General features: G+C 46.6%; 1 protein-coding gene across 4 annotated transcripts in view; it reads left to right on the forward strand.

Annotated features, from left to right (window-relative positions):
• The first annotated feature begins 8,517 nt into the window (after nt 1-8,517).
• Nucleotides 8,518-22,500, forward strand: part of LOC110525208 (phospholipid-transporting ATPase ID) — a 65,512-nt gene continuing 51,529 nt past the window's right edge. For 2 of the 4 annotated variants that reach the window (XM_036979324.1, XM_036979326.1), the window contains exons 1-3: nt 8,518-8,897; nt 18,492-18,580; nt 18,896-18,954. In XM_036979324.1, coding sequence (XP_036835219.1) covers nt 18,538-18,580; nt 18,896-18,954 — 102 coding nt within the window. In that variant the 5' untranslated portion in view covers nt 8,518-8,897; nt 18,492-18,537. Of the gene's footprint in view, nt 8,898-14,126; nt 14,280-18,491; nt 18,581-18,895; nt 18,955-22,500 lie in introns of those variants that run through there. The other 2 variants (XM_036979325.1, XM_036979327.1) reach the window with 2 other exon arrangements.

Raw genomic sequence — 22,500 nt, forward strand, 5'->3', positions numbered from 1 at the left:
TCCTATACACCACAGCATCTAGGAGAGTGTTCCTATACACCACAGCATCTAGGAGAGTGTTCCCGTACACCACAGCATCTAGGAGAGTGTTCCTATACACCACAGCATCTAGGAGAGTGTTCCTATACACCACAGCATCTAGGAGAGTGTTCCTGTACACCACAGCATCTAGGAGAGTGTTCCCGTACACCACAGCATCTAGGAGAGTGTTCCTGTACACCACAGCATCTAGGAGAGTGTTCCTATACACCACAGCATCTAGGAGAGTGTTCCCGTACACCACAGCATCTAGGAGAGTGTTCCTGTACACCACAGCATCTAGGAGAGTGTTCCTGTACACCACAGCATCTAGGAGAGTGTTCCTATACACCACAGCATCTAGGAGAGTGTTCCTATACACCACAGCATTTAGGAGAGTGTTCCTATACACCACAGCATTTAGGAGAGTGTTCCCGTACACCACAGCATCTAGGAGAGTGTTCCCGTACACCACAGCATCTAGGAGAGTGTTCCTATACACCACAGCATCTAGGAGAGTGTTCCCATACACCACAGCATCTAGGAGAGTGTTCCTATACACCACAGCATCTAGGAGAGTGTTCCCGTACACCACAGCATCTAGGAGAGTGTTCCCGTACACCACAGCATCTAGGAGAGTGTTCCTATACACCACAGCATCTAGGAGAGTGTTCCTATACACCACAGCATCTAGGAGAGTGTTCCCATACACCACAGCATCTAGGAGAGTGTTCCCGTACACCACAGCATTTAGGAGAGTGTTCCTGTACACCACAGCATCTAGGAGAGTGTTCCTATACACCACAGCATCTAGGAGAGTGTTCCTGTACACCACAGCATTTAGGAGAGTGTTCCTGTACACCACAGCATCTAGGAGAGTGTTCCCGTACACCACAGCATCTAGGAGAGTGTTCCTATACACCACAGCATCTAGGAGAGTGTTCCTATACACCACAGCATCTAGGAGAGTGTTCCTATACACCACAGCATCTAGGAGAGTGTTCCTGTACACCACAGCATCTAGGAGAGTGTTCCCATACACCACAGCATCTAGGAGAGTGTTCCTATACACCACAGCATCTAGGAGAGTGTTCCTATACACCACAGCATCTAGGAGAGTGTTCCTATACACCACAGCATCTAGGAGAGTGTTCCCGTACACCACAGCATCTAGGAGAGTGTTCCCGTACACCACAGCATTTAGGAGAGTGTTCCCATACACCACAGCATCTAGGAGAGTGTTCCTATACACCACAGCATCTAGGAGAGTGTTCCTATACACCACAGCATCTAGGAGAGTGTTCCTATACACCACAGCATCTAGGAGAGTGTTCCCGTACACCACAGCATCTAGGAGAGTGTTCCTATACACCACAGCATCTAGGAGAGTGTTCCTATACACCACAGCATCTAGGAGAGTGTTCCTGTACACCACAGCATCTAGGAGAGTGTTCCCGTACACCACAGCATCTAGGAGAGTGTTCCTGTACACCACAGCATCTAGGAGAGTGTTCCTATACACCACAGCATCTAGGAGAGTGTTCCCGTACACCACAGCATCTAGGAGAGTGTTCCTGTACACCACAGCATCTAGGAGAGTGTTCCTGTACACCACAGCATCTAGGAGAGTGTTCCTATACACCACAGCATCTAGGAGAGTGTTCCTATACACCACAGCATTTAGGAGAGTGTTCCTATACACCACAGCATTTAGGAGAGTGTTCCCGTACACCACAGCATCTAGGAGAGTGTTCCCGTACACCACAGCATCTAGGAGAGTGTTCCTATACACCACAGCATCTAGGAGAGTGTTCCCATACACCACAGCATCTAGGAGAGTGTTCCTATACACCACAGCATCTAGGAGAGTGTTCCCGTACACCACAGCATCTAGGAGAGTGTTCCCGTACACCACAGCATCTAGGAGAGTGTTCCTATACACCACAGCATCTAGGAGAGTGTTCCTATACACCACAGCATCTAGGAGAGTGTTCCCATACACCACAGCATCTAGGAGAGTGTTCCCGTACACCACAGCATTTAGGAGAGTGTTCCTGTACACCACAGCATCTAGGAGAGTGTTCCTATACACCACAGCATCTAGGAGAGTGTTCATGTACACCACAGCATTTAGGAGAGTGTTCCTGTACACCACAGCATCTAGGAGAGTGTTCCCGTACACCACAGCATCTAGGAGAGTGTTCCTATACACCACAGCATCTAGGAGAGTGTTCCCGTACACCAGGCCTGCTTTACACCTGTCTCTGTAGGTAAAAAAACAACTATTTTCTATTACAAGACCTTCATCCCACTAACTTTCTAGATTTTTATTTATTTATTTATTTTGGCAACTTCAGTTTCTCTTTTCAACTGTTACTGCATATACATTCATGTTATAGTGATGATGTCACCCATCAATCATCTACTTACTGAGACAGGGCTGGTCTCTCGTGTGAGCTTCTCCCCAAGGTTCCACCATTGGTCTCAGTCGTTGGGCGTCCTGTAATCGTAACAGACATTATCTGCCTGTCATTGGCCGAAAGAGAAGATGGACAGCTTGGCCATCCAATTATATCATACGGACGTGGAAGGGGATGGATATAGTATGAACTCTGTGTGTTATGCAGAGTTCATAACCAAGTGGGAATTTACCACATACGACAGGGGAAAAATCCACAGTATAGCATCCAGCTCCCACTTCTCCCACATGCTGACCTCTGACATCAAAATACTAAGGAAATGACCTCAGTAACAGTACTTTTCAGCAGTTAAATGCAACAACAAAACATATTATTTATTTGTTTTTGGGATATATAAATAATATATTAATATGTTTTTTTGAAAGCTATAATTTGTTTACAAGCATGATCGCTGTACTTTTAGTTTATGGTTGATGCAGCTTGTTCAACGAGTTCAAAGACACGCGAATGCATCCAACTAGTATTCAACAACTTCACAACTGGTAAATTCCCACCTCCCACTTGGTTACGAACGCAGCATTATTAACAACTGACAGTGTTCACTTTCTAGCTCTGTTGATCTGGTTCTTATCTCTTGCACTCACACTGTTTCAATCTTACTGTAAGTTTGTAAAGAAATGCCTAACACCAGAGCATGTATTTATTGTATAGAATCAAAGTAAACTAGATCTTGAGCTGTGAATTTGTATGTATGTACTGTCAAATATGAAAAGATGGATATATACTGTATGTAAAGTACTTGTAAAATGATATAAAGCTGTGAAATGTTTAATGTACTTGTAGGAATGTTTGACAATGCGGCGTTCTGGTTTGGGGGGTGTGTTGGACTTGGAATGAGATTCGAATGAGTGTTACACGTTTTTGTCAGTTGTATTCTATTGGTGGTGAAGCGCCGCCCAAAACTGTGTTTATTTTACCAGGCGGTGAACCTCTACCTCCCCTCCAACCCCAAATACAGGTAGGCTAGTAGCATCTCTGTACTCTCTCAGGCTGATGTTGACTTTGTCTCTGCGGTGTCCCTCTCTCTCAGGCTAATGTTGACTTTGTCTCTGCGGTGTCCCTCTCTCTCAGGCTACTGTTGACTTTGTCTCTGGGGTGAGTCCCTCTCTCTCTCAGGCTGATGTTGACTTTGTCTCTGGGGTGAGTCTCTCTCTCTCTCTCAGGCTGATGTTGACTTTGTCTCTGCGGTGTCCCTCTCTCTCAGGCTACTGTTGATTTTGTCTCTGGGGTGAGTCCCTCTCTCTCTCAGGCTGATGTTGACTTTGTCTCTGGGGTGAGTCCGTCTCTCTCTCTCTCAGGCTGATGTTGACTTTGTCTCTGGGGTGAGTCCGTCTCTCTCTCTCAGGCTGATGTTGACTTTGTCTCTGGGGTGAGTCCCTCTCTCTCTCAGGCTGATGTTGACTGTCTCTGGGGTGAGTCCCTCTCTCTCTCAGGCTGATGTTGACTTTGTCTCTGGGGTGAGTCCCTCTCTCTCAGGCTGATGTTGACTTTGTCTCTGGGGTGAGTCCCTCTCTCTCTCAGGCTACTGTTGACATTGTCTCTGGGGTGAGTCCCTCTCTCGCTATCTTTTCCCTCTGGCTCTCTCTTAGTCCAGATAGTATATGCACAGTTCTGCCTGATGAACTGCTGAATGTGTTTAATGTTACCCTGTTCTCCATCCTCTCCAAATCTTTGTCTTCTTCTCTTTTCTCCCCCTCTCTTTTCTCACTCTCATTCATTTAATTCTTCCTGTACTTCTTGTATTCACTCGCTAATTTTCTCTCGCTCTCCCGCTCTCTCCTTCTCTCACTCTGTCTCTCTCTCTAAATACTGTACATCGTGATGAACTTATTTCTGTCCAGAAGGCTGATCATTAATAGGCACGACCAGGGTCGTGTTCATTAGGCACCAAAAGGAAGACCAAAAAAAAATCCAATCAAATTGTATTTGTCACATACAGATGTTATTGCGGGTGTAGCGAAATGCTTGTGTTTCTAGCTCCAACAGTGCAGTAATATCTAACAATACACACAATCTAATGTAAAGGAAGGGAATTAAGAACGTAAATCTAAATATTTGGATGAGCGATGTCAGTGGCATTGACTAAAATACAGTAAAATAGGACAGAATGCAGTATATACATACAAGACGGGTAATGTAAAATATGTCAACATTATTATTAAAGTGACTAGTGTTCCATTATTAAAGTGGCCAGTGATTTCAAGTCTATATATGCAGATTTCAAGTCTGTATATGGGGCAGCAGCCTCTAATGTGCTAGTGATGGCTATTTAACAGTCTGATGGCCTTGAGATAGAAGCTGTTTTTCAGTCCCTCGGTCTCAGCTTAGTATTTAGCACTTTCTGTACTGACCTCGCCTTCTGAATGATATCGGGGTGAACAGGCCGTGGCTCGGGTGGTTGTTGTCCTTGATGATCTTATGGCCTTCCTGTGACATCGGGTGCTGTAGGTGTCCTGGAGGGCGGATAGTTTGCCCCCGATGATGCGTTGGGCAGACCTCACTACCCTCTGGAGAGCCCCGCGGTTGCGTGTGGTGCAGTTGCCGTACCAGGCAGGGAAACAGCCTGACAGGACGCACTCACAGAGTGGGCAGATCTTAACATATAGTCTCACAGATAGAGAAGCTAGCGGGCAGATCTTAACATACAGTACAACAGGACCCAATGGATCTACTGTACTTTGACCTGGGATCTAGTGGATCTACTATACTTTGAACTGGGATCTAGTGGATCTACTGTACTTTGACCTGGGATCTAGTGGATCTACTGTACTTTGAACTGGGATCTAGTGGATCTACTGTACTTTGAACTGGGATCTAGTGGATCTACTGTACTTCGAACTGGGATCTAATGGACCTCTACTGGATCAGATATTCTAAATGGTTTGATGGAGGTTTGACTAAGTTTAGACACTACACACAGACTTAGTTAAGACACCAGACCCAGACTTAGTTAAGACACTACACACAGACTTAGTTAAGACACCAGACCCAGACTTAGTTAAGACACCACACACAGACTTAGTTAAGACCCTACACACAGACTTAGTTAAGACCCTACACACAGACTTCAAATCAAATCAAATCACATTTTATTTGTCACATACACATGGTTAGCAGATGTTAATGCGAGTGTAGCGAAATGCTTGTGCTTCTAGTTCCGACAATGCAGTAATAACCAACAAGTAATCTAACTAACAATTCCAAAACTACTGTCTTATACACAGTGTAAGGGGATAAAGAATATGTACATAAAGATATATGGATGAGTGATGGTACAGAGCAGCATAGGCAAGATACAGTAGATGGTATCGAGTACAGTATATACATATGAGAGAGACTTAGTTAAGACCCTACACACAGACTTAGTTAAGACCCTACACACAGACTTAGTTAAGACACCAGAACCAGACTTCGTTAAAACACTACAGACATACTTAGTTAAGACACTACAAACACATACATATCTAGACATTCACTGTGTGGACAAAACATTAGGAACATCTGTTCTTTCCATGACATAGACTGACCAGGTGAAAGCTATGATCTCTTATTGATGTCACTTGTTAAATCCACTTCAATCAGTGTAGATGAAGGGGAGAAGACAGGGCTATGAAGGATTTTTAAGCCTGGAGACAATTAAGACATGCACTGTGTATGTGTGCCATTCAGAGGGTGAATGTAAGTGCCTATGAATGGGGTATGGTAGTAGGTGCCATGGGTTGTTGAGCGGGTTTTTCCCCGCTCAACAGTTTCCTGTGTGTATCAAGAATGGTCCACCACCCAACAGACATCCAGCCAACTTGACACATCTATAGGAAGCATTGGAGTCAACACGGGCCAGCATCCCTGTGGAACGCCTTCAACACCTTGTAGAGTCCATGCCCTGACAAATTGAGGGCAAAGAGGGTGAAACTCAATATTAGGAAGGTGTTCTTAATGTTTTATCCATGCTGTACACACCTTTTAAACACATACACATGGCTACAAGACGCTTGGCTACAAGACACATTGGCTACGAGACACATTGGCTACAAGACACAAGACACATTGGCTACAAGACACAAGACACATTGGCTACAAGACACATGGCTACAATACATTTTGGCTACAAGACACAAGATGCGTTGGCTACAAGACGCGTTGGCTACAAGACACATTGGCTACAAGACACATTGGCTACAAGACACATGGCTACAAAACATTTTGGCTACAAGCGACAAGACGCGTTGGCTACAAGACACATTGGCTACAAGACACATTGGCTACAAGACACATGGCTACAAGACATTTTGGCTACAAGACACAAGACGCGTTGGCTACAAGACACATTGGCTACAAGACACATTGGCTACAAGACACATTGGCTACAAGACACATGGCTACAAGACATTTTGGCTACAAGACACAAGACACATTGGCTACAAGACACATGGCTACAAGACATTTTGGCTACAAGACACAAGACACGTTGGCTACAAGACACGTGGCTACAAGACGAGTGGCTACAAGACGAGTGGCTACAAGACGCGAGGCTACAAGACGCATTGGCTACAAGACGCGTGGCTAAAAGACGCTAGGCTACAAGACGAGTGGCTACAAGACGCGTGGCTACAAGACGAGTGGCTACAAGACGCGTGGCTAAAAGACTCGTGGCTACAAGACTCGTGGCTACAAGACGAGTGGCTACAAGACGAGTGGCGACAAGACGCGTGGCTAAAAGACGCGTGGCTACAAGACGAGTGGCTACAAGACGCGTGGCTACAAGACGCGTGGCTACAAGACGCGTGGCTAAGCATTTGTTCTTAACTGACTTGCCTAGTTAAATAAAGGTTTTTAAAAAAACTGAAGAGAAAGAGATGTGCGGTCCTTGAACAAACTGAAGGGCAAGAGAGAACAAGACATGCAGTCCTCGAACAAACTGAAGGGCAAGAGAGAAAGTTAAGAGAGAAGAAAATGGCACAGAGGGAAAGACTTAGTGAGGCATGTAATAAGAGGAGAAAGCAGAGGTCAAATAAAGAGGTTAGGGGAGCGGAGAGAGAGTGTCTAGTCCGGCCCCGTGTTCCTGTTTATCTTCTGTGTGTAAGTGTCTGAATCCCCTCTAGATTCCAAGCCCACCTACCTCTCACCAGCCAGACGCGAGAGCAGAAGAGAGAGGGGAAACATGAGACAGAGAGCAGAAGAGAGAGGGGCAACATGAGACAGAGAGCAGAAGAGAGAGGGGCAACATGAGACAGAGAGGAGAAGAGAGAAGGGCAACATGAGACAGAGATCAGAAGATAGAGGGGTAACATGAGACAGAGAGCAGAAGAGAGAGGGGCAACATGAGACAGAGAGGAGAAGAGAGAGGGGCAACATGAGACAGAGAGCAGAAGAGAGAGGGGCAACATGAGACAGAGAGCAGAAGTGAGAGGAGCAACATGAGACAGAGAGGAGAAGTGAGAGGGGCAACGTGAGACAGAGAGCAGAAGTGAGAGGGGCAACATGAGACAGAGAGCAGAAGAGAGGGGCAATGTGAGACAGAGAGCAGAAGTGAGAGGGGCAACGTGAGACAGAGAGCAGAAGTGAGAGGGGCAACATGAGACAGAGAGCAGAAGTGAGAGGGGCAACGTGAGACAGAGAGCAGAAGAGAGAGGGGCAACATGAGACAGAGAGCAGAAGAGAGAGGGGCAACGTGAGACAGAGAGCAGAAGTGGGAGGGGCAACGTGAGACAAAGAGCAGAAGTGGGAGGGGCAACATGAGACAGAGAGCAGAAGTGGGAGGGGCAACATGAGACAGAGAGCAGAAGTGGGAGGGGCAACATGAGACAGAGAGCAGAAGTGGGAGGGGCAACATGAGACAGAGAGCAGAAGTGAGAGGGGCAACATGAGACAGAGAGCAGAAGTGGGAGGGGCAACATGAGACAGAGAGCAGAAGTGAGAGGGGCAACATGAGACAGAGAGCAGAAGTGGGAGGGGCAACATGAGACAGAGAGCAGAAGTGGGAGGGGCAACATGAGACAGAGAGCAGAAGTGGGAGGGGCAACGTGAGACTGAGAGGGACAAGAAAGGAGAAGATAAAACAGAAAGAGGAAGGACTATTTGAGACAGTGAATGACTGGGGGAGGGAATAGTTAGAGAGAGAGACAGAGAGAGAGAGAGACAGAGAGAGAGACAGAGAGAGAGAGAGAGACAGAGACAGAGAGAGAGAGAGAGCGTAAAGAGGAGTGACAGAGAATGAGAGAGGGGTAGAATGACAAAAAGAGGAGAGGGGGGTTAGTGTGTGAAGGACAGATAGTGAAGGAGGAGGGGATAGCTTTGAGGAAATATTAACAGCTTGTTTCCTAGTCTGACTTTCCCAAGACTGCCAGGCCATTTGTCTCACTCCATCGGACAAACATACGGCTGGAGCTGGGACTAACGGTAAGAACAGCGGCTAGCCTCTTGACCTCAGGTTTAGGAGTCAGGGTGGGGGAGAGGGTCAGGCTCACAGGAAGTAGTGGTGAACAAAAGCGAGTGTTCCCTCTCTCCATTTTCATCCCTGGGTACTCCTGAAAGGAAATACTCCAGGAGAGAATGGTTTGAGAGAGAGAGAGAGAGAGAGAGAGAGAGAGAGAGAGAGAGAAAGAGAGAGAGAGAGAGGGGGGGGGGGACAGAAAGAGAGAGAGAGAGAGAGAGAGAGAGAGAGACAGACAGAAAGAGAGAGAGAGACAGAGAGAGAGAGAGAGAGAGAGAGAGAGAGAGAGAGAGAGGGAGAGAGAGGGAGGGAGAGAGGGAGGCAGGGAGGGAACGACTTTCTCCCATATTTAATATATCACTCAAGTGATTTATAAACTTTAAATAACCAGATAAATATTTTCTTTCTCTGAAGAAGGTAGTGTCCTGTGACATTGTAGACATGAATGTTTATTACTACTGGTTTCTGTACTTCAGCTCTGTCTCTATTTGTCTAGTAGGAGGGTTTGGCATGTTTCAATCGAAAAAATATGTCCTTGTTTGCCTGGAAAGGGTGTCAGACAGTGTTGTGGATCGCTCTAGCCAGTGACAGACAGTGTTGTGGCTTGCTCTAGCCAGTGACAGACAGTGTTGTGGATTGCTCTAGCCAGTGACAGACAGTGTTGTGGATTGCTCTAGCCAGTGACAGACAGTGTTGTGGCTTGCTCTAGCCAGTGACAGACAGTGTTGTGGATTGCTCTAGCCAGTGATAGACAGTGTTGTGGCTTGCTCTAGCCAGTGACAGACAGTGTTGTGGATTGCTCTAGCCAGTGACAGACAGTGTTGTGGATTGCTCTAGCCAGTTACAGACAGTGTTGTGGCTTGCTCTAGCCAGTGACAGACAGTGTTGTGGATTGCTCTAGCCAGTGATAGACAGTGTTGTGGCTTGCTCTAGCCAGTGACAGACAGTGTTGTGGATCGCTCTAGCCAGTGACAGACAGTGTTGTGGATTGCTCTAGCCAGTGATAGACAGTGTTGTGGCTCGCTCTAGCCAGTGACAGACAGTGTTGTGGATTGCTCTAGCCAGTGACAGACAGTGTTGTGGATTGCTCTAGCCAGTGATAGACAGTGTTGTGGCTTGCTCTAGCCAGTGACAGACAGTGTTGTGGATCGCTCTAGCCAGTGACAGACAGTGTTGTGGATTGCTCTAGCCAGTGATAGACAGTGTTGTGGCTCGCTCTAGCCAGTGACAGACAGTGTTGTGGATTGCTCTAGCCAGTGACAGACAGTGTTGTGGCTTGCTCTAGCCAGTGACAGACAGTGTTGTGGATCGCTCTAGCCAGTGACAGACAGTGTTGTGGATTGCTCTAGCCAGTGACAGACAGTGTTGTGGATCGCTCTAGCCAGTGACAGACAGTGTTGTGGATCGCTCTAGCCAGTGACAGACAGTGTTGTGGATCGATCTAGCCAGTGACAGACAGTGTTGCGGCTTGCTCTAGCCAGTCACAGACATTGTTGTGGATTGCTCTAGCCAGTGACAGACAGTGTTGAGGATCGCTCTAGCCAGTGAGAGACAGTGTTGCGGCTAGTTCTAGCCAGAGACAGACAGTGTTGTGGCTTGCTCTAGCCAGTCACAGACAGTTCTGTGGATTGCTCTAGCCAGTCACTGTATGGCAGACAGTGTTGTGGATTGCTCTAGCCAGTCACAGACAGTGCTGTGGATTGCTCTAGCCAGTCACTGTATGGCAGACAGTGTTGTGGATTGCTCTAGCTAGTCACTGCATGACAGACAGTGTTGTGGATTGCTCTAGACAGTCACTGCATGACAGACAGTGTTGTGGCTTGCTCTAGCTGGTGACAGACAGTGTTGTGGATTGCTCTAGCCAGTCACTGTATGACAGACAGTGTTGTGGCATGCTCTAGCCAGTGATAGACAGTGTTGTGGCTTGCTCTAGCCAGTCACAGACAGTGTTGTGGATTGCTCTAGCCAGTGACAGACAGTGTTGTGGATCGCTCTAGCCAGTGACAGACAGTGTTGTGGATTGCTCTAGCCAGTGATAGACAGTGTTGTGGCTCGCTCTAGCCAGTGACAGACAGTGTTGTGGATTGCTCTAGCCAGTGACAGACAGTGTTGTGGATTGCTCTAGCCAGTGATAGACAGTGTTGTGGCTTGCTCTAGCCAGTGACAGACAGTGTTGTGGATCGCTCTAGCCAGTGACAGACAGTGTTGTGGATTGCTCTAGCCAGTGATAGACAGTGTTGTGGCTCGCTCTAGCCAGTGACAGACAGTGTTGTGGATTGCTCTAGCCAGTGACAGACAGTGTTGTGGCTTGCTCTAGCCAGTGACAGACAGTGTTGTGGATCGCTCTAGCCAGTGACAGACAGTGTTGTGGATTGCTCTAGCCAGTGACAGACAGTGTTGTGGATCGCTCTAGCCAGTGACAGACAGTGTTGTGGATCGCTCTAGCCAGTGACAGACAGTGTTGTGGATCGATCTAGCCAGTGACAGACAGTGTTGCGGCTTGCTCTAGCCAGTCACAGACATTGTTGTGGATTGCTCTAGCCAGTGACAGACAGTGTTGAGGATCGCTCTAGCCAGTGAGAGACAGTGTTGCGGCTAGTTCTAGCCAGAGACAGACAGTGTTGTGGCTTGCTCTAGCCAGTCACAGACAGTTCTGTGGATTGCTCTAGCCAGTCACTGTATGGCAGACAGTGTTGTGGATTGCTCTAGCCAGTCACAGACAGTGCTGTGGATTGCTCTAGCCAGTCACTGTATGGCAGACAGTGTTGTGGATTGCTCTAGCTAGTCACTGCATGACAGACAGTGTTGTGGATTGCTCTAGACAGTCACTGCATGACAGACAGTGTTGTGGCTTGCTCTAGCTGGTGACAGACAGTGTTGTGGATTGCTCTAGCCAGTCACTGTATGACAGACAGTGTTGTGGCATGCTCTAGCCAGTGATAGACAGTGTTGTGGCTTGCTCTAGCCAGTCACAGACAGTGTTGTGGATTGCTCTAGCCAGTGATAGACAGTGTTGTGGATCGCTCTAGCCAGTGAGAGACAGTGTTGCGGCTAGTTCTAGCCAGAGACAGACAGTGTTGTGGCTTGCTCTAGCCAGTCACAGACAGTGCTGTGGATTGCTCTAGCCAGTCACTGTATGGCAGACAGTGTTGTGGATTGCTCTAGCCAGTCACAGACAGTGCTGTGGATTGCTCTAGCCAGTCACTGTATGGCAGACAGTGTTGTGGATTGCTCTAGCTAGTCACTGCATGACAGACAGTGTTGTGGATTGCTCTAGACAGTCACTGCATGACAGACAGTGTTGTGGCATGCTCTAGCCAGTGATAGACAGTGTTGTGGCTTGCTCTAGCCAGTCACAGACAGTGTTGTGGATTGCTCTAGCCAGTGATAGACAGTGTGGTGGATCGCTCTAGCCAGTGATAGACAGTGTTGTGGCTTGCTCTAGCCAGTGATATACAGTGTTGTGGCTTGCTCTAGCCAGTCACTGTGTGACAGACAGTGTTGTGGCATGCTCTAGCCAGTGATAGACAGTGTTGTGGATTGCTCTAGCCAGTCACAGACAGTGTTGTGGCTTGCTCTAGACAGTCACTGCATGACATACAGTGTTGTGGCTTGCTCTAGCTGGTGACAGACAGTGTTGTGGATTGCTCTAGCCAGTCACTGTATGACAGACAGTGTTGTGGCATGCTCTAGCCAGTGATAGACAGTGTTGTGGCTTGCTCTAGCCAGGCACAGACAGTGTTGTGGATTGCTCTAGCCAGTGATAGACAGTGTTGTGGATCGCTCCAGCCAGTGATAGACAGTGTTGTGGCTTGCTCTAGCCAGTGATAGACAGTGTTGTGGCTTGCTCTAGCCAGTCACTGTGTGACATACAGTGTTGTGGCATGCTCTAGCCAGTGATAGACAGTGTTGTGGATTGCTCTAGCCAGTCACAGACAGTGTTGTGGCTTGCTCTAGCCAGTGATAGACAGTGTTGTGGCATGCTCTAGCCAGTCACAGACAGTGTTGTGGCTTGCTCTAGCCAGTGATAGACAGTGTATGACAGACAGTGTTTTGGTGTGTTGTGTGAGTGACAATACCCAAACACACACACACTATTGTTCAGTGTTTGTGCTGCCCCAGTAGTGTGCTTTGTTGTCAGCCTCAGTATCCTGCTCAGGCCATTGAACCTTTCAGCTGGTGACCTCCAAGTCCCCTGCAGCCAATCTAAAAACATCAATTATGTGTTCAACATAAAAACCAGTTTCGTATTCGTAACATCATATGATGTACTGGAATCAAACCAACATTACAATATTTAAACTCTATTTGCACTCCTTTTGTTTGTGTGTGTGTGTGTTTGTGTGTGTGTGTGTGTGTGTGTTTGTGTGTGTGTGTGTGTGTTTGTGTGTGTGTTTGTGTGTGTGTGTTAGTGTGTGTGTGTGTGTGTGTGTGTGTGTGTGTGTGTGTGTGTGTCTGTGTGTGTTTGTGTGTGTGTGTGTGTGTGTGTGTGTGTGTGTGTGTGTGTGTGTGTGTGCGTGTGTGTGTGTGTGCGTGATCAGTAATACGATTGTGTTGCTGTCAAAGGAACGAGACTGTTTTATAATGGAGGATAAACAGTATAATTAGTCTATAAAGGTCAGCCTAAGTGTTGTGTTGTTATCAGGTAAACCGAGAGGGGCCACTCACATTCGGCTTTGTGGCCTGAGAGGTCAGGTGAATAATTCAGCAGCTGATTGTTCGGGGCTTTTGTGTTTTCTGTGCTCCGGTCAAAAGGAGTTATGTTGTCCAGCTCTTCTCCTTTCCCTCCCCACCTCCTCCTCTCCTCCCCGTCTCTCCTCTCCTTCTCCTCTCCTCTCCTCTCCTCTCCTCTCCTTTCCTCTCTTCTCCTTTTCTCCTCTCCTCCACTACTCCTCTCCTCTCCTCTCCTCCCCTGCTATCCTCTCCCTCTCCTCTCTTCTCCTTTTCTCGTCTCCTCCCCTACTCCTCTCCTCTCCTCCTCTGCTCCCCTACTCCTCTCCTCTCCTCCCCTCCCCTGCTATCCTCTCTCTTTCCTCTCTTCTCCTTTTCTCATCTCCTCCCCTGCTCTCCTCTTCCTCTCCTCTCCTCTCCTCCCCTGCTATCCTCTCTCTTTCCTCTCTTCTCCTTTTCTCCTCTCCTCCCCTGCTCTCCTCTTCCTCTCCTCTCCTCTCCTCCCCTGCTATCCTCTCTCTTTCCTCTCTTCTCCTTTTCTCCTCTCCTCCCCTACTCCTCTCTTCTCCGCCCCTCTCCTCCCCTATTTCAGATTCACAGCCCCACAACTGCCACCGCTCTCTCCCCTCCAACACCCCAACTTTATATTGAAGTCAGACAGTAGATGACGTAGTCAGGTGAGTTCCACTGCTTAACAGGTGTTACTCATTAATCTTCACACAGTATCAAATCAAATCAAACTTTATTTGCCACATGCGCTGAACACAACAAGTGTAGACTTTACCGTGAAATGCTGACTTTTACAAGCCCTTAACCAACATTATCCTGCTGACACTATCCTGATGACATTATCCTGGTGAAATTATCATGCTGACATTATCGTGTTGACATTATCCTGTTGACATTATCCTGCTAACACTATCCTAATGACATAATCAAGCTGCCATTATCATGCTGCCATTCTCCTGATGACATAATCATGCTGACATTATCCTGATGACATTATCCTGATGACATAATCATGCTGACATTATCCTGGTGACATTATCCTGATGCCATTATCATGCTGACATTATCCTGCTGACACTGTCCTAATGACATAATCATGCTGACATTATCATGCTGACATTATCCTGATGACATAATCATGCTGACATTATCCTGATGACATAATCATGCTGACATTATCCTGATGACATTATCCGGATGACATTATCATGCGGACATTATCCTGCTGACACTATCCTAATGACATAATCATGCTGACATTATCATGCTGACATTATCCTGATGTCATAATCATGCTGACATTATCCTGATGACATAATCATGCTGACATTATCCTGATTACATTATCATGCTGACACTATCCTGATGACATAATCATGATGTCATAATCATGCTGACATTATCCTGATGTCATAATCATGCTGACATTATCCTGATGACATAATCATGCTGACATTATCCTGATTACATTATCATGCTGACACTATCCTGATGACATAATCATGATGTCATAATCATGCTGACATTATCCTGATGACATAATCATGCTGACATTATCCTGATGACATAATCATGCTGACATTATCCTGATGATATTTAAAGCACTAGAGTGGGTGTGGTTGGATATAATCAGCTCCTCCTCTTTAACAATGTGCCCTGTTTGGCAACGGACCACAGACTGGGATGGAAAATGTACTGTGTAGTGGTTTTAGGGGCCTGTATAGTTGTCTTCAGGAGGCTGTTTAAATAAGGGGACGATTTGACTTTGGTGTATTTGGGGGGCTTTACACAATGAATAGATGATAGAGGGAAGGTAGGCATGAAGTTGACACTGAAAGGAGTTTGTGTTTGTGTGTTTGTGTGTGTGTGTGTGTGTGTGTGTGTGTGTGTGTGTGTGTGTGTGTGTGTGTGTGTGTGTGTGTGTGTGTGTGTGTGTGTGTGTGTGTGTGTGTGTGTGTGTGTGTGCGCGCGTGCCTGTGTGTGCGTGAATGTGTATTTTAGCAGACTTGGGCCTCTGTGTGTCTCTGATTTAAAACACACATTCTTAAATACACACGCGTGTGCTATAAATATGTCCAGAACTGAGTTCACCATGACAGCCGATCCTGAGAGGCGGTTCCCACGGGGGACCAGTATGAAAAAAGTGTCAAATTAAATTAAATGAAAATGTATGCACTCACTAATCTAAGTTGCTCTGGATAAGAGAGTCTACTAAATGACTAAAATGTCAATGTTAACTGACTACACACACTGGCTGGCTGAGTGTTGTCATCCCTGGTACTGGCTGGCTGAGTGTTGTCATCCCTGATACTGGCTGGCTGAGTGTTGTGTCATCCCTGATACTGGCTGGCTGAGTGTTGTCATCCCTGATACTGGCTGGCTGAATGTTGTCATCCCTGATACTGGCTGGCTGAGTGTTGTCATCCCTGATGCTGGCTGGCTGAGTGTTGTCATCCCTGATACTGGCTGGCTGAGTGTTGTCATCCCTGATACTGGCTGGCTGAGTGTTGTCATCCCTGATACTGGCTGGCTGAGTGTTGTCATCCCTGATGCTGGCTGGCTGAGTGTTGTGTCATCCCTGATACTGGCTGGCTGAGTGTTGTCATCCCTGATGCTGGCTGGCTGAGTGTTGTCATCCCTGATACTGGCTGGCTGAGTGTTGTCATCCCTGATGCTGGCTGGCTGAGTGTTGTGTCATCCCTGATACTGGCTGGCTGAGTGTTGTCATCCCTGATGCTGGCTGGCTGAGTGTTGTCATCCCTGATACTAGCTGGCTGAGTGTTGTCATCCCTGATGCTGGCTGGCTGAGTGTTGTCATCCCTGATACTGGCTGGCTGAGTGTTGTCATCCCTGATGCTGGCTGGCTGAGTGTTGTGTCATCCCTGATACTGGCTGGCTGAGTGTTGTCATCCCTGATGCTGGCTGGCTGAGTGTTGTCATCCCTGATACTGGCTGGCTGAGTGTTGTCATCCCTGATACTGGCTGGCTGAGTGTTGTCATCCCTGATACTGGCTGGCTGAGTGTTGTCATCCCTGATACTGGCTGGCTGAGTGTTGTCATCCCTGATGCTGGCTGGCTGAGTGTTGTCATCCCTGATACTGGCTGGCTGAGTGTTGTCATCCCTGATACTGGCTGGCTGAGTGTTGTCATCCCTGATGCTGTCTGGCTGAGTGTTGTGTCATCCCTGATACTGGCTGACTAAGTGTTGTCATCCCTGATACTGGCTGGCTGAGTGTTGTCATCCCTGATACTGTCTGGCTGAGTGTTGTCATCCCTGATACTGGCTGGCTGAGTGTTGTCATCCCTGATACTGTCTGGCTGAGTGTTGTCATCCCTGATACTGGCTGGCTGAGTGTTGTCATCCCTGATACTGGCTGGCTGAGTGTTGTCATCCCTGATACTGTCTGGCTGAGTGTTGTCATCCCTGATACTGTCTGGCTGAGTGTTGTCATCCCTGATACTGGCTGGCTGAGTGTTGTCATCCCTGATGCTGTCTGGCTGAGTGTTGTGTCATCCCTGATACTGGCTGGCTAAGTGTTGTCATCCCTGATACTGGCTGGCTGAGTGTTGTCATCCCTGATACTGTCTGGCTGAGTGTTGTCATCCCTGGTACTGGCTGGCTGAGTGTTGTGTCATCCCTGATACTGGGTGGCTGAGTGTTGTCATCCCTGATACTGTCTGGCTGAGTGTTGTCATCCCTGATACTGGCTGGCTGAGTGTTGTCATCCCTGATACTGGCTGGCTGAGTGTTGTCATCCCTGATACTGTCTGGCTGAGTGTTGTCATCCCTGATACTGGCTGGCTGAGTGTTGTCATCCCTGATACTGGCTGGCAGATTTTTCGGAAGAATGTTTGTTTGAAGTCTGTAAGGCACAACTGCCCAAATCATCCCGAAAATATTCTCAAAAAATGTGACCTTTCCTATAAAAATCCTTGAACAAAAAAGTGAGGCAGCATGCAGTGTTTGGTAGTAGCTGATGTGATTTGACACACACATACACATTATTTTGATGGATATTTTGAAGGGGCACCTCCCATTGTCACAGGTGTCGTTGGAAGTGGACCAAAGTGCAGCGTGGTGAGCGTACATTTCATTTGTATTTAAAATGTAGTCAACAAAAAAACAAACGAAAGCAACAACCGTGACGCTTACAGGGCTACGTGCCACAAACAAAGTCAACTACCCACACTGAAGGAGGGAAAAAGGGCTACCTAAGTATGATTCCCAATCAGAGACAACAATAGACAGCTGTCCCTGATTGAGAACCATACCCGGCCAAAACATAGAAATAAAGAAAACTAGAAAACAAAAACTAGAACATCACACCCTGACCTAACCAAATAGAGAAATAAAACAGCTCTCTAAGGTCAGGGCTCGACACCCATTGACTCACCACCACCTCTCCCTCCCTGCACGAAGGGAAGAGGTCAAAGGTTGAGGAGGTTGATGAAACTGCCAGGCCATACACAGACAGATGGAAAGGATATGTTGATTATATTGAGAGAGAAGGATATATAATGAGAGAGAGAGAATGCAGAGTAGAATTAGGCAGATACAAACTAATTATCAACATCCAGAAAAGAGACGTTAAATTCTACAACCACCTAAGAGGAAGCGATTTCCAAACCTTCCATTACAAAGCCATCAACTACAAGTAAAATCTCTCCCAAATGTTCTCAAGCTGGGCTTGTAATTGGCACTGGACACCTCATTGGGTACTTTAACTCCAAAACACTCCCCCATGAGAAGCAGAAGTATCTCATTTAGGATGTTTCGCCCTGAGATGATACTGTCTGTCTGTTACTTGTATTCAGGGGTTGTTAAATGAAGTGAATGGGTATTTTAGTCCACAACTAACCCTGTTCTCTCCCATCCCCAGATAAATACCATGCGTCGATGAAGAGCGTGAAGAAGAGGCAGACAATATGTCGTTCTTTGGTCTAAACTATGCCAAGAAGAAAGAGAGTGGTGAGGAGCTGCTGGGAGTCTCCGGACTTGACTGCGCTCATGACATTTCATATTTAGAAATGTGCCGTTGGTTTAGAGATACTTTTGTATATACAGTGTATGTGAACACCCATTCAAATGACTGGATTTGGCTATTTCAGCCACACCCGTTGCTGTCCTGTTCTCACTCTCAATTCAATTCAAGGGGCTTTATTGGCATGGGAAACACATGTTTACATTGCCAAAGTAGGTGAAATGGATAAACAAAAGTGAAATAAACAATAAAAATGAACAGTAAACATTACACATACAGAAATGTCTCTCTCTCTCTCTCAGAGTTGGAGAGGAAACTGAGGGCAAACGACAGAGAGTATAACCTCTCCTTCAAGTATGCGGTGAGTTTAGTTGAATGTGTGTGTAAGTGCAAGCCTAGCATTGTTATCCTCAGAGGTAAATCTTCTGCCGTGTGTGTTTGGTACTTTGTGCATGCATGCTCTTGTGTGTTGAGTTAGTCAACTGTGACCAGACTATGCATGTCAGGGGTCTGAGTCTGGTCTGGTCTGGTCTGCTCTGCTCTGGTCTGGTCTGCTCTGGTCTGGTCTGGTCTGCTCTGATCTGGTCTGGTCTTGTCTACTATGCTCTTGTCTGGTCTGGTCTGCTGTGGTTCGCTCTGGTCTGGTCTGATTTGCACTGGTCTGCTCTGTTCTGGTCTCCTCTGGTAGCTTACCAAACTTGCTAACTGCCTGGAACTCAGCACTCAGCCTGGAACTCCCTCTAAATCACTCTGACATCAATGCAAATCTTCTCAAAAGTCTAATCAAACACTTCATGAGAGCCCATGAGTTCATGTTGCACAACATTTCTAAAGGATATGCAATTGCGTGAGAAAATTAGATTGATGGCCTCTATTAAAAAGAGGAGGATCCCATCAGCTTTCTATAGGCTAGACCTACTATATTTATTTCTCAACTTTCCTAATATTAAGCACATTGCTTTTCTTTACAACAGGAGTATAGCCTACCTGGCTGGCATGAAAATGAACCAGGTGTAAAACGTCCTCCAGTTGCTATTTAAGTGCATAGATGACGTCTTTTTTTCCCACTTGCCCCTGTTTTGAGAAAGGTGCATGATCATTTTTGTGACTTTTTCAAATCATAGTCCCACTCCTCATGCAGCCTAGCCCATAGGCCTATATGTTTTGATAAGGTTGGTATCACAACTAAAGTGGCCAAATAACTTCTTAAAATGAAGCACATGAATCCACTTTACAATGGGTGTAGAGTCTAACTGGCATACATAAGCTTGAGGAAGTTTGAGGATGATCCTTTTTACCTTAAAAAAATGCACCTTTATAATCAAAGCATTACCTGCATAATCACATTTTTGTTCACTTTAGATAATGGTGTTTCCCCGCTAATGTAACATTTGCGCTTATAGCCTACTGCCATGTGCACAAATAGCCTGATAGTTTATCAACATTTTAAGCTAAATGTTCTGATCTGCTTATTTATTTATTTTTATTTGTTTTACATATAAAGTCCTTCTTACATCAGCTGATGTCACAAAGTGCTGTATAGAAACCCAGCCTAAAACCCCAAACAGCAAGCAATGCAGGTGTAGAAGCACGGTGGCCAGGAAAAACTCCCTAGAAAGGCCAGAACATTGCGTAACATTCAGAAAAGTTTTTATGATACTAGTGGCTGTATTCATTTGGGATCTATCGCATTCCACAACTGTCCCAGAATAGAGCTGTGTTCGAATACAGTACTCATACTAACTGTACTTACGTTACACTGGCTGACAATTTGTTAGCTACGCTATCCTTATGAACCGCATAGCATATCATTACAGCACTACGTACCGGTATGTTAGCTAGCTACCTAACGTTAGTTGGCTACTAATACATGAAACTTGCCAGTATATTAACTACATATATGCTATCTAACTAACTATCCAACTGTGTGTTCGTAAATTGCGTTTCACTCTCTGACACTGGACGCTCTGGCCAAGATCCGAGCATTTTGACCTCACAATCGCAGTCAAGCACCTAACTGGCTAACATTGGCTAGCTTGCTATCTACTTCCAGACACTTAATGAGAGAACACCTCACTCTGACCATTTTACTCTCCCTAGCAGAGCTGGTTAGGCTGTTTTCATGTTGTCCAGAGTGTTGGTGACTGTAACTGTCTGCTGGCAACAATTTAATTATGCTTTTAATGTTTACTGACACCGTCCATATTCAGCGGGTGTTCGTAAATTCATCAGTTATTCTGTGCTCTGGCACACTCAGACGAGAGTGCTTTGAAAATCAGAGTAGATAGCCAGAGTGACTTTACAAACGCAACCTATTGACTTGATTATTCTCATCATTCTTAGCTTTAGCTAAGTGGTATAGTTATTGTGTGTTGTCAATGGACATTGTTAATGAAGTCCTAAGATGTCCAGCTAGTCATTTGTTATGCTAACAAGCTAGCAAGAAGTTGCATAGCAACAGCATCAACATCCGGTAAACAGGCGAAGCGCTAGTACGCTCCACTGAAAGAATACCATTCGTTTACATATATTAAAATGAACTAATAGTGCGTAGTGTATACTGATTAAGTATGTAGTATACAGTATGTTAGTATGGGTATTAGAACACACCTTCTGTTTGGAGTATTTCTTTCTCCCACAGACTAGGTCAACTTTTGTACTATTGTGGATATTAGATTGACATAGGCTAATGCTTTTGCATTTTGCATTGTTGGCTGATGAAAAGTAAATGTGGACAGTTCTTTCAATATCTTCAATATGCACCTCGGAATTGGATAAGGACGCATTAGTTGCGTCCCTGATGTGTCGGTCTTCACTTGTAGCCTGTGAGAAAGACCTGATCAGAGGATGGAGAGCCATGTGAGTGAGAGGTGCTTCGGTGCACGTGGCACGCAGGGAGAAGGGAATAAAACATTTTATATTCAGCCCAAGGGCACAATGGGGGGTATTAGGGCCAATGAAAATGAGAAGAGAGCGGGTAGGTAGTAGTATTGAGAGAGGAGGCAAGGGCCTGATCCATAAAGTTCCCTTCGGCATCGGAATCCACTAAAGCTGTAGACACGGAGCGCGAGGGACGCAGGGAGAAGGGAATAAAACAAGGGCACAATGGGGGGTATTAGGGCGTTATGGTATGGTCTTGACCACTAAAGCTGTAGACATGGGGCATGAGGGACGCAGGGAGAAGGGAATAAAACATTTTATATTCAGCCCAAGGGCACAATGGGGGGTATTAGGGCGTTATGGTCTTGACCACTAAAGCTGTAGACACGGGGCATGAAGGACAGTCAGCCAGAGTGATGGGTACTCAAAAGAGTCTGACAGGAAGAGCAGTAGATGGAATACTGACTCCTGGTCCAGGGGATGTAACATCACGTGACCGTCCCCCTGCCCTAGTGGATCCCGGAGTCTAAAGTAACGGACACCGCTGGCGCTTGTGCCTTCCCTGGCCACGGTACAGACAGATCCCCAGCTGTATCCGTCTGTATTGTTCCGCCGCGGGAAGACGTGTGACCTCTACCTCCATGGGATCATGCTCTGATGCCGAACACTCGCCGAAGGAGGGAGAGAAGCGATGGAGATGGTGACGCTCCCGTAGGAGGTTATCCAGACGGGAGGGATTGAGTGGAGGTTATCCAGACGGGAGGGATTGAGTGGAGGTTATCCAGACGGGAGGGATTGAGTGGAGGTTATCCAGACGGGGGGGATTGAGTGGAGGTTATCCAGACGGGGGGGATTGAGTGGAGGTTATCCAGACGGGGGGGATTGAGTGGAGGTTATCCAGACGGGGGGGATTGAGTGGAGGTTATCCAGACGGGGGGGATTGAGTGGAGGTTATCCAGACGGGAGGGATTGAGTGGAGGTTATCCAGACGGGAGGGATTGAGTGGAGGTTATCCAGACGGGGGGGA

The sequence above is a fragment of the Oncorhynchus mykiss genome, chromosome 6, assembly GCF_013265735.2.
Source record: "Oncorhynchus mykiss isolate Arlee chromosome 6, USDA_OmykA_1.1, whole genome shotgun sequence".
Classification (NCBI taxonomy): Eukaryota; Metazoa; Chordata; class Actinopteri; order Salmoniformes; family Salmonidae; genus Oncorhynchus; species Oncorhynchus mykiss.